The sequence below is a fragment of the Leptopilina heterotoma genome, unplaced genomic scaffold (assembly GCF_015476425.1).
Source record: "Leptopilina heterotoma isolate Lh14 unplaced genomic scaffold, ASM1547642v1 Lhet_62, whole genome shotgun sequence".
Classification (NCBI taxonomy): Eukaryota; Metazoa; Arthropoda; class Insecta; order Hymenoptera; family Figitidae; genus Leptopilina; species Leptopilina heterotoma.
In genome coordinates this window covers 1,496,631-1,510,036 of record NW_025111146.1, presented here as the reverse complement: position 1 = coordinate 1,510,036, position 13,406 = coordinate 1,496,631, and the positions used below count along the sequence as shown (strand labels likewise).

Sequence of the window (13,406 nt, the reverse complement as noted above, 5' to 3'; positions counted from 1 at the left end):
GCAACTTGGTGTTAAAATCGATATACTTCTTCAACCATGGAGATTGTTTAAATTTTAAAACTCGATGAATTTGAGTAAGTTTAAGACCACTCTCTATTGCTTGTTGAAGTGCACGATAATGGAGAATATACTTTTGTTTTGGTAGGAGGGTAGTGAGCAATTTCTCTTGTTTTGATCCAGGTGGCTTTGAGTGTTCTGGACAAAATGGTAAGTCACTATGACTTTCATGCAAATCATTTGGATATTCTAAATCAACTTCTAATATATAGCCAAAATTTGAATCATTACCGATATTAAAGTTAAACGATGTATCTACATCTTTTACCCACTCAAAACCACCATAGGGAAGTGCTTGAATCATAGCCCAACCATAAAGGTTATTAGCATCCAAATATACAATGTAAGATGAATCTTCATTTTCATTATAATTTTTCATATAATGATTATTGGCATGAGCATATCTGTTTGAACATTGGCTAATACCTCCTCTAATACCACTTTCAACAAACATAACCATGTCAATATCTGTAAGAAGTTCCAACTCAACCTTTGTACATTTTAACATGGCATCCCAACTAAGTCCAGGTGTTGTATAATAATAAGCTGGATCTAATTTATATGCTTTAAGACATTGGTCTCTGAAATTCTCAAAAACATCTGCGAGTAGTAAAATGTCAGTTTTCATATACAAATATACATACTCATAGAGATATTGACAATTAAAAGTAGACCAAACCCTTTGTGCATGATGATAATCTTCATCGCTTATATGAGAATCATTTAGGGTACTATAAAATTTCTCTTTTGGCGGTAGTTGTGTCTCATTTAATTTCAATCTACTATCTAAATACTCATATGGAAAAATTCCTTTGCGTGTTAATAACTGGATCTTATTAACATCATAAGACTCAAATTCGGAATGTACTATTTTATAGTCTGACAGATATGAAGCCAATTTATCCAAAGATGATGCCATGAAACGAAATGAGTCAATGAATTTAAATTTTATACTATTTTCTGGGAGGTGTTTTGTGAAGCTAATATATTTTTCTTTAGTAATAGGAAGGAGATCAATTTTACCTTCAAACTCATTCGCAATAGCTTCTATAATGAAATGAGCATCATAACCACTCAAATTATGGAAAACAACAGGAATAGTATGTAATTCCTGATAATTTAGATTGCAATACTGATGAGCTACACCTCTGTATTTACCAGTTAGGTGACAATGATCCCTAACCTTAATCTGACCCTGATTAATCACTTGCTTACAAATGTGACACTTATTACTTTTTCGAAAAAGATTCTCTTGCTTAGCACTTAAAACTTCCATCGGAATGATAGTTTTAAATACAGGTTCAAGTTTCTTAGCAACTTGCTTCAATTCATGAGCAAACCATTTCGCTGCATTTTCTTCATCAACGGGAGATGCTTTATATATAGATTTTGTATTATTACATCTTTGTTCATTACATTTGAGATAATATCCAATACTTAAAAGTTTATGATTTTGAATAATTTCTGTATTACCTCCCATAGATGAAGAATCTGTTTTAGGAAGTAATAAGCTTTCACAGTCTGCATATATGATAAATGGAGCACGCTCCTGATTTGAAATGTTTTTAAATTTGAGTATATTTTTTTCTGGTTGCGGTAAAATAATTTTCGTTTTATTTAAATGTGAACAAGTTAATATATGTGTAGAAAGTTTATCTTGACTATGAAAATAATGCAAACAGCGATCGCAAATGTACTTCTTATGTTCTTTTTGAGATAATTGAGAGCTAACAAGTCGTGATAAATTTTTAATCCAAACATAATGATATTTAGTTTTTGCTTTGTCCACCTCATGATTATTGTAATTGTCTTGAATTAATAAAAGGTTAACATGCTTTTCTTTTTTGATTGAAGTTATATGTAGTGGAACTACATTAAATTCATCATCATTCTTTGAACGTTTGTTTCCTTTAGAAATTTCAAGACCATATACATTAATAGAAATATGGTTCTGTTTTTCAAATTTTGGAATTTCAGAAACAGAAACGGGGAAGTTAATTCCCTTAACATTTAAAACATTTTTATATTTTATATAACTTTTAACATACTTGGGGTTTGCAGTATGAGGTGGATAGAGCGCGGAAAGTATCGACCACTTTAAGCATTCATTATCATTGTTATGAACATTAATGCAAGCTTTTTTTGCTTTAATTGATTGAGGTAAATCTATAAAAGAACCAGCCTTCAAGGGGTTGTATCTACTGAAATTTACGTCTAATCTCTGAATTGAATCAAGTCGCCAATTTGAATCTTTTTCTTCAAAATCTTCACAGAGGCGTAGCGTTATTTGTTTAATATTTTCATTATAGAAGTTATCTAAATTAGTTGTAGGAAAAACTTCATTTGTACTCGCGGTAAAATTTTTTATATCAAAAACTATTGTATTGTCAGGTAGAACTTGTTTATACCTTGCTTGAAAAACTGTGTAAACTTTTAGTGGTCCTTCCCTTAAAAATCGTTCTACCTGATCTTTGAAAACTGAGTAAGCATCATCTAAGAAATCATTAGTGTCTAAATGTGATATATTAATAATACTTCCGTTTTGAAGTTTATTGTTAAAGGCCCTGTCAGTAACTACCCATTTAATTTTATCATTTGAGGTATCTAGTCCAGCTCCCTTTTTCATAAGTTTATGTAGTTGGTATTCATAATATTTTACTTGTAATAGCAAATTTTCAATCCTAGTTTTATGATGTCTCTCAAGTATGCTACGTTGCAAGAACTTTGCTATAATAGCAAGATGTTTTTTACACTTACTATGCCACTCAAATGCGCTTATCAAACGATCATCACGATCTGTTTTAGATTTAATAGATTCCAATTCACCAGGAACAATATTAAGGAAAGTTTGTGAGTTTGTACAAATTTCATTAATACTGTCTTGGGGTACTACTCGGGGTGCTCTTCGCGCTACTTTTGCATATGGGTTTCTAACTATATGCGACATGGTAATAAAAAAATAAAAAAAGCAGAAGCTGAAACAGATAAATAGAAAAATGACGTCCTCAGCTAACAGTTGTCCACAGCTAACTCTTCTTCTGTAGTGTCCTCAACGGTAGGAGGAGGAGGAGGAGGAGGAGGAGGAAAGAGTCTTTGAAGATCTGTAATACATTAAAATCAATTGTAATAAGTAAAAAAAAATTGATATTATAATGATATGCAATACATATAATAAAAAAAACCTACAGAATCAAACGTCTGCGTTAACTTCTGCAATGCTTATACAAGACAGGCTGAAGACAGGCTACTGCTAATACAACGACCGCGAGCCGGTTGATTGATACTGCTAATACAACGACTGCGAGCCGGTTGACTGACACTGCTGCAACTGCAATGGTAGGCTGAAGACTGGCTACTGCTAATACAACGACTGCGAGCCGGTTGACTGATACTGCTACAACTGTAATGGTAAGCAGGAAGGCGGCAAGCAGGCGGCAGGCAACAGACAGGTACGAAGGCAAGCGTCAGGCAGGCACGAAGGCAGGCGTCAGGCAGGCTGAACGGCAAGCACCAGGCACGAAGGCAGGCTCCAGGTAGCAGGCGGGAAGGCAGGCTGAACGGCAAGCACCAGGCAGGAAGGCAGGCTCCAGGCAGGAAGGCAGGCACGAAGGCAGGCGTCAGGTAGGTTGAACGGCAAGCACCAGGCAGGAAGGTAGGCGTCAGGCGGGAAGGCAGGCTGAACGGTAAGCACCAGGCAGGAAGGCAGGCACCAGGCACGAAGGCAGGCTCCAGGTAGCAGGCGGGAAGGCAGGCTGAACGGCAAGCACCAGGCAGGAAGGCAGGCTCCAGGCAGGAAGGCAGGCTCCAGGTAGCAGGCGGGAAGGCAGGCTGAACGGCAAGCACCAGGCAGGAAGGCAGGCTCCAGGCAGGAAGGCAGGCACCAGGCAGGAAGGTAGGCGTCAGGCGGGAAGGCAGGCTGAACGGCAAGCACCAGGCAGGAAGGCAGGCTCCAGGTAGCAGGCGGGAAGGCAGGCTGAACGGCAAGCACCAGGCAGGAAGGCAGGCTCCAGGCAGGAAGGCAGGCAGGCAGGCTGGAGCTGGAGATGTTGCTGATGGTGATTCCTAAAACAGAATGACGGTCCCTGGCTCGGGAACTGCCTGAGGTAACCTTTCTCCCTACCATGGGTCTTACTCCCACTCCTGTAACTTCCCCCACTAACAGTTCACCCACTATTGCACTACCGCCGTAGACGGAGAGTATTGAAAACATGATGAACTACGTGGAAGGTAAAGTAGAAATCCATGGGTAACATCCGTAGTTGTATCAATGAAAGATAAGTTTATCTACAAATGGTAATTTTATCATAGTATGGAAACATACCTATAGATGATAACTTATCTGTTGATTAACCTACTGTTAAAGTCGACTTATTTATTTAAATTTATTTTAAATTTTTTTTTAAATATTTTGAAATTATTTTATTTTTTTTTTTTTTTTCATTTATTTATTTAATTCAAAACATAAAAGTTAAATTAAATTGGAGGAAAAGAATGTAACACATTTTTTTTATTTACAGACACTCATACTTTATTAATAATAGTTTAAATATATTTTATTTACAAAATATACAAAACAAAATAATTAACATATGTATAAAAATTAAAAATAAATAAATAAATATATATATATATATATATATTTTATTTAATTTAATTATTCCAACGTAAGGGACGGGTTTGCTTTCTGAGTGGAGGAAAATAGGGTGAATACTTTGGGGAGCGAATGGGGGACAATAATTTTCTAGGTCTTAAATGAGGTGGAGGTTCGCTGTAGCATATTAAATCAGCTGTTAATGTAGATGTTGTTGATGTTGACGATGGTGGTGACGTTGGGAGTAGTGGTAGTGGTGGTGGTGATGGTGATGGTGGAGGTGGTGGTGGTGGTGGTGGTGGTAGTAGTAGTAGTAGTAGTGGTATTGGTAGTAGTAATAGTGTTAGTGGTGATGGTGGTGGTGATGGTGGTGGTGATGGTGGTAGTGGTGGTGGTAGTGGTGGTAGTGTTGATGGTGGTGGTGGTAGTGTTGATTGTGGTGGTGGTAGTGGTGGTACATCCCACCTATTCCAGACAATTTTTGGAATATTTTCATTCCTTCTTTTTTTATTCCTGTTTATTAATAATTTATATAGACGTTGATCATAAATAGGTCCTTCTAGAAACCGTACATGGGTTGATGGTAAGACATCCCACCTATTCCTGACAAGTTTTGAACTTTTTTCATCTCTTCTCGGTATATCCCTCTTGCCTAAAAACTTCCATGGACACTTATTCCCTATTACTCCCTCCAGGATATTCACGAGGGCGAATTTATGCTGAAAAAATATACATTTTTTTTTATTAATTGAAAAAAACATTTACTTCATTAAAGCATTGTAATATATACGGTGGTAAAATTATTTATACATACCATCCATTTTCTGCTCAATTTCATCTTTTCACAATTAAACACTTTCAATTTCATGACTCGTGGCTTTAATCGAGGGTCCTGATACATAAAAAAATTTTTATTATTAATAATAATGTAATATAATAAAATTTTGTATAAACTAAAAAATATATATTTATATAATAAACAAAATACATACCATTTTTTTTCTCAGAGTTTATGAAAATCCAATTTTCACTACACTACACAACAAATATTTTGATGAAGAGACGATTTTTCACGAAGAGAACTGTTTTCACAATGACAGGTAGACTTGATGCTTATGCGGAAAATTGGTGAAAATTTCCCCCCACTACGTGTTGAAAGATTATGAAAATTAGAAAGTTTGAAGTACTTTTATGATAGGGTCACAGGTAGCTGAAATGTTACTTTTATACATAGTATGAAGGGTAAAAGAGAATTTTAAGTTTCAACGAATATTTAGTTTCAAACAAAAATTTGAAACCTGATAACTTTATGCCGCGCACTGGGCCTTACCACCCACTTTAAAGGCTGCGCACGCAACTACCTGCACTTTATGAAGAGTTATTTAGAAGACGTGTTCAAACTCGCATATAAATGACGTCACTAAAAGGTTTCTTAAGGAATGTCTTTGTTATTATCTGCAGGCAAGTTAAAACCTGTCTAAAGGTTTTTCAGACAATACCTTTATTCTATTCAAGATGCAGGTTAAAACTTGTTTAAAGATTTTCAAATAATACTATTGTCTTGGAAAAAGACAAGTTGAAACTTGCATGGAACTTTCACTCACTCAACGCGGTAACCGTACGCGCACTTTTGCTGCGCACTGGGCCTTACCACGCCACCCACCACCACCCACTCCCACTACCCACAACGCCTGCGCGGTATCTCGCGAACGCTTAGTCCCTTGCGCTTCTCTATATGATTTTTGAAATTTCTGGTTTATACTAAGTGGGTGGTGGTGGGTGGTAGTATTGGAAATATGTATATAATAGAAAAAAAGTGGGTGGGGGGTGGTGGTTAACTAAGAGCAATGTATTTTACATAGGTGAGTGGGTGGTGGGAGGGGGTGGTATTTGCATATTCTACGTCCAAAAGGGTGGATAGTGGGTGGAATTTGCATAAACTAAAAGGGTTAACAATGAAAGTTAAATAAGCAAATCAAAATACCCCACTAACGTCAATTAAAAGGGTTAACTAATTTAAATATATGCAAATCAGGTACCCCACCAATGGCTGGTAAATTACCGACATATACCCCACCAACGTCATCTTGTGACAGAAAATTATACCCCCACCAATGGCTGGTAAATTACCGACATATACCCCACTAACGCCATCTAGTGACAGAAAATTATACCCCCACCAACGGCGGGTAAATTACCGGTACATACCCCACTAACGCCATCTAGTGACAGAAAATTATACCCCCACCAACGGCGGGTAAATTACCGGTACATACCCCACTAACGCCATCTAGTGACAGAAAATTATACCCCCCACCAACGGCGGGTAAATTACCGGATCATACCCCACTAACGCCATCTAGTGACAGAAAATTATACCCCCACCAACGGCGGGTAAATTACCGGTACATACCCCACTAACGCCATCTAGTGACAGAAACTCATACCCCCACCAACGGCCGGTAAATTACCGACATATACCCCACTAACGCCCTGTAACTTACCCTAGCGGTCGGTAAGTAGGAATCTACATTACCGATACGACGTAGAACCGGCCTAGCTATACTACTGGCCACCTATTGTTTTTGTTTGTTTTTATTTATGTTTTGCTTCCTCATAAAGGAAGCCTTATAGTGATGTCGATTTCCGAACTTTTTAGAATCAATTATTTTTACAAATTTTCAAGTGTAGTATATATAATTCGTCGAGAGGAACAAATGTCCGGATGTATGTGTGTATGTATGTGTGTGTGTGTGTGTATGTCACCCATTCTTGTGGACAAATTTTCTCTTACATGTCTTGACGGATTTAGATAAAATTTTGTAGGTGTATTACGGTCACAAATACCAAAAATCAGACAGAAGGATTTTCGAAAATATCTAAAAAAAAAATTTTTTCAACAATTTTTTAATTTTTGAAAAAATTAATTTTTGGATTTTTTAAAATAACTTTTTTCTATATTAAAATTTTCATTAATTCTTGTCAAAATTGCATTCCTGACATAAAAACGAATCGGTTCATGTATATAAAGTATATATTTTATTCAAATTTATAGAATTAATAAATATTTTAATTTTTCACAAAAAATTGAAATTTTGTATTTTTTGAAATTTTATCTTAACACTTTAAAATAATTATTCTAAAATAAAAAATTAAACGATTGGTATATATTATATTGAGGAAGCTTAATGATCATGAAATGAACAACTTGTTTGTGTTTTTCATCACGAGAAAGACCGTAAAAGTGTAACGTAGGAATTAAACAAAGACAAATAACAAAAAAATGGTTTAAAAAACATTAGAAAAGACATAGTACAAAAACGCCTGTTTACACAGCCATCCACCACTGCAAATAAATGAAATAAAATAATCCTTTATTTTTTGAACAAAAATAGTTTAATAATGCGTTTTTATTCTCCTAAATGTATCAAATTTGTAAAATTTCTGCGTAATTGAAAAGAATATGCATTTCTTCTTTATACACAAGCGAAAAAAAGTGGTGGCCAACTTAGGACCGCTATTTCTGAAATGTCCAAAATGCAGCTTTTCACTATTTACTGTATTAAGACTACAAAAGCCATTCTAAAACGTTCTAAATACCACAAAATTATAGCAAAACGATCTTTGAACACTAATATGTACTTGCCGAAGTGATTCAATTTTATTTTGTTAATATTTTCGACCAATTTGATTAGGCACCCAACTTAGGACCACTCTCCCCTACATAATAAAAATAATAAAAAAATAATTGAACAATAAATAAATAAAAATTAATGGATAATTATCTTACCAAAAAATATTAATTAAAATACACGAAGACTTAAATTTTTATGCCCTGACGATGGAGTAGAGTCTGGAGTCAGAAAATTATAAAGAAACTTAATATTCATAAAATAAATTTAAAAATAAAAATAATTAAAAAAAATTTTTAAATGTGAAAAATAGTAAATAATGAAATTAGTAACAAGTTAATAACAATTTAAAAATTAATAAAAAAATTTTAAATTTATGAAAAATGAATAATACAATTATGAAAATTAATAAAAAATAAAAATAATAAACATACCATAAATAAATAATCGGTCTTGGTATAAAACCGTATGGGAAATTGCGACACGATTTTAAGTGATACATATACCTTAAGTAAACCCATAAAAGCCTATATTTCTTTAAGAAAAAACCTCATATAAAATCTATTTTAATTTTTTAAGTAGGTATAATTTTTCCATATCTCTATTGAAAATTTCCACATGGGATTTTACATTTTACCCGTTTTTGCTTAATGCAAAAACCCCAAACATTTCTAAAATTTAAAAAGCAAAATTTTAATTCAAAATAGGAATTTGTTATTTATTTTTAAAGGCATTTTAAAAATATTTCAAGAATTCAAAAATAAGAAAATTTTGATTCATAAATCCCCATTTGCTCTAATGGCGTCTTAAGGACTTTCTACATGTTCTAGTGCCCGCTGAAGTCAAATTTCAGTTTTATTGATACTTTTACTGTACCCTTTATATTGAACATATAAATTTTATTTTCTAAGTTAAATATGACAATACATATTATAAAATTTTCAAACTTAAAACCTAAAAATATCAATACACAAATTGTTTGCAAACTCACGTTCATTGATTTTAGAAAATTTGTAATCGACATCAAATTCATGACTCTAAACTTGTTAATGAAATAAATGTAATGAATGTAATTTAAAATTTAAAAACATCAAAAGATATCAATACCAACTTCATAAAAAATTAAACAATATTCCACGAAAAAAAAAATTAATTAAAAATTTTGTTGAAAATCAAAAATATGATTTTGACTTAAAAATTTGGATATATTATTTATATTTCATTTTTATAGTGGAAATTAGTTTCATTTATATTAAAAAGTTGCTACAGAAAGTGTCACATCAATTTGACAAAAAATTAAAAAATTTGCATTTTTTTGATTTTTTGAATTTTGTGAAAAAAGCTATAACTTTTGTTCAGCTTAATATTTTTTATCGGATGTGGCTATAAATTTAGGTTAGACTAAGACCAAAGAGACTGTAAAGTTTTGTTTTAATCGGTCAAGTAGTCTTTGTGTTTATCCCGGACAAAATATTGCGGACAGACATACATACATACATACACACAGACATACATACATACATAATTTTTTTTATTGTCATTTTTGGAATTCTTACTAATCAAATAGAAAAACTAAATATGAATTTTCAAATTCTATGCAATGTACAGACAAAAGTCTGATCTTATTTATAAATATTTTATCCAAAACATTGTAAAAATATATTAGACGGAATTATAATATACATTAATCAATATTATGTGAGATAAAGAAACAAAATTCGTTATTTCCTCACGCACAAAAAGTGAGTGTAAAAATTACACTTTGTAGGTACTATTGAATAAAACGAATGAAAGTTAACTTGAAATTAGGTTTATTAAATGAAAAGTAATCATAAGAAAAATACAATGACTGTCTCAGTCACGCTACACATTAAGACTAAAGATAATACGACTTGTAGAGTCGAAGTCAAGATCGATATATCATTACAGCGATCGATATACGATGTCGATATTTTAAAAGTAAAATAAGCACATATTTCAATACTACCCATGCTTATGTACCTTTTAATGCAACAGTCATACCCAAAGTTTCACGCAAATAATAAAAACGATTTTTCGGCAGAGGCTTTGTAAACATGTCAGCCTTTTGTTTACTAGAACTTACGTACTGTACAGTTAGCTCTCCTTCGTGTACTTTTTCGCGAATGAAATGAAATTTTACACTAATGTGTTTTGTGCGCTTGTGAAATTCTAGATTTTTTACAAGTTTTATTGCACTTTGATTGTCTACGCTTAATGAAATAGGATCATCACAATTTCAAAGATCATTCCACAATTTCTTTAACCACACAGCTTCTTTCGCTGCACAAGCCGCTGCCACATATTCTGCTTCAGTGGTACTTAATGTGACAAGTTTCTGTCGTTGTGAACATCAAGTCACTGCCCCACCCGCCAAGCAAAAAACAAAACCTGAGGTTGATCTTCTCGTCTCTACGTCTTCAGCAAAGTCTGAGTCTGAAAAACCGGTCAGAAAAAAATTGTTCTCACTCGCTTGATACAAAATTCCAAAATTGACAGAACCAGCTAAGTATTTCAAAATTCGTTTAACAACGCGCCAGTGATTTTCGTCATGTTTGTTTAAATATCTACTTACAATATTCAAAGCGAAAGCAAGATCCGGTCTCGAAACAATGGTTAAAAACATTAGTTTCCCGACTACTTCCCGATAAGAAATATTTTGAAGGACATGCTCATCATTCTCTACTGGTACTAAAACCACATTTGGATCATCCGGAATTGATACCGTTTTTTCGTTTAGCACACAAAACTCTTTGATCACATCAGTCGCGTATTTTGTTTGACGAATAAACATACTTTTTGCTCGCGGTCACGCTTAATTTGCAAGCCTAAGAAATTACATGAATCACCCAATTTTATTTCAAAACTATGACACAACTCATTCAATACAATTTCAATGGCAGCTTGAGAATTTGATGCGACAAGCCCATCATCCACAAACAATGCAAGCAATACTTCATAACCTTTTACAATTCCACAAAATATGCACTGATCACCTTCGCACTGCTCTAAATTTAAAAATTGAATAGCACTTTTGAACTTGTTATTGAAACAACGTGCAGCCTGCTTTAAACCATACCACGATTTTAAAAATTTACACACCGTTGTTTTCTTGTCGATGTTGCTCACTAGTCCTTTCGGAATTTCCATTGTGATATCTTCTTGTAATTCTCCGTATAGAAATGCTGCATTGATGTCGAATTGAACTAACTCCATATCAAGCTGCGTCACAATAGCAAGAAAAATTCTCAAATAGTCATATCTAATGACAGGAGAATACGTTTCCGTGTAATCTAGACCTTCAATTTGACTGAAGCCCCTCGCGCAAAGTCTTGCCTTATAACGCAGAGGTTTTCCTTCCTTGTCACGAACGATTTTAAAAATCCACTTCGAATCAATTGTTCTCATTTCTGGTTCCCTTCTCACCAATATCCACGTCTCATTTTTCTTGTGAGCTATTAGTTCCTGCTCAATTGCTGTTCTCCAAATTTCAGCATCCGGTCCAGTAATTGCTTCATTGAACGTCAAAGGTGTATATTCAGCTGTTTGCTTGATATCTTAAAGGTTTCTTAATATCATCACGATTTCTTAAAGAGTAAGATATGTCATTTGCATTTTCGTTCTTCTCAATCTCGTCGCTCATCTCGTCATCTGTCTTCTCATCTTCATTTTTATTCACCGACTTAAACTCAAATTCTTCATCCTCTTCTACCACTTCGTTATCAACTGGATTACTGGGTAATAGAATGTCGACAAATTCTTCGTTGATGGGTTTGTTGAAGTAACACTCGTTGAAAGATACATTTCTTGAAACTGTCACAGTCTTGGAATCCTGATGAAAAAGACGATAATTTTCGGAGTCACCCTGATAACCAACGAAAATCACTTTCTTGAATTTAGCATCTAACTTGTGACGAAATTGTTTTGGGATGTGAACGTAAGCATCGGAACCAAAATTTTTTTAAATGTTTGACGTTTGGTTTTACTCCATTCCAAATTTCAAATGGAGTTTTCTCGGGTATCATCTTTGAAGTTGTTCTGTTTCTCAAATATACAGCAGTATTAACTGCTTCGGCCTACAAATAATCTGGAAGATCCTTTGCTTTAAGCATTGTCCGAGCTGTTTCGATAATAGTTCTATTTTCTCTTTCGGATTTTCCATTCTTTTCTGGTGTGTAGGGAGGCGAATTTTTCATTTGAATTCCTTTATCAATGAGATAACTGCGTAAATCTTTATTGATATACTCAGTGCCGTTATCACAGCGAATAACCTTAATCGATTTTTCGAACTTGTTTCGCACCATTTTTTCATATTCCTTAAATTTACTGGTAACATCGGACTTATGTCGCATAAAATAAACATTACGAAAACCTGAAGCTTCATCGACAAACATCACGTAGTATTTTGCTCCTTTTAAGGAATCCGACATCGGTCCTCCAACATCGGAGTGTATTGACTCACTCACAAGCCATGTTTTCTTTTCGACAATTTTCTTAAAAGGCAATCGATAAGACTTTCCAAGTTAACATGCTTCACAGAAACAATCATCAATGTCAGATAGTTTCACACCACTTACAGCTCCTTGTTTTATCATATCACGAAGCGTTGCCTTGTTTACGTGCCCAAGTCTCTCATGCCATATTTTGAGGTTAAAGGTTGACACATTTGCTTCAATAACATTACACTCACTGCTTTTCGGTGTCACAAATAACATGCGGTAGATTCCGTTTTCTTGTTTAACCCCTTCAGCAACTTTTTGTTTATCTAAGAAAAAATTCACATTTGCACCACAAAAACGAACATCATAACCTTGTGACGTACAAACTCCGACAGAAAAAAGATTTTTCTTTAGTTTTGGAACAAAAAGCATATTTTTAATACTTGATGTACACCACTCATTGTTTACTAATTTTTTTACTTGTATAGTCCCAGAACCGAGCACGTCACATGAACCATCATCACCTAGCACAACCTGTTCACCGACAGAAGGCGTAAATTCCGAAAACCAATCGCGTCGATATGTTATGTGTCGAGATGCCCCGCTGTCAGTGAGCCACACATCACCAGTACTCATTTTGAGAATCATCCCGATCGATGACATGTTATC

The 13,406-nt window shown here is 34.2% G+C and overlaps 2 protein-coding genes across 3 annotated transcripts in view; one reads left to right on the top strand and one right to left on the bottom strand.

Annotated features, from left to right (window-relative positions):
- LOC122509726 overlaps positions 1-13,406 on the top strand; it is a 261,290-nt gene that overhangs the window by 97,975 nt on the left and 149,909 nt on the right. The gene's annotated exons all lie outside the window — the stretch shown is intronic.
- Positions 3,067-4,267, bottom strand: LOC122509748 (keratin-associated protein 9-2-like). Its single transcript, XM_043623979.1, has 3 exons — positions 4,190-4,267; positions 3,315-4,119; positions 3,067-3,158 (listed from the first exon to the last, which is right to left on the bottom strand). Exons 1-3 carry the CDS (start codon positions 4,265-4,267, stop codon positions 3,067-3,069), a joined length of 975 nt encoding a protein of 324 aa, XP_043479914.1.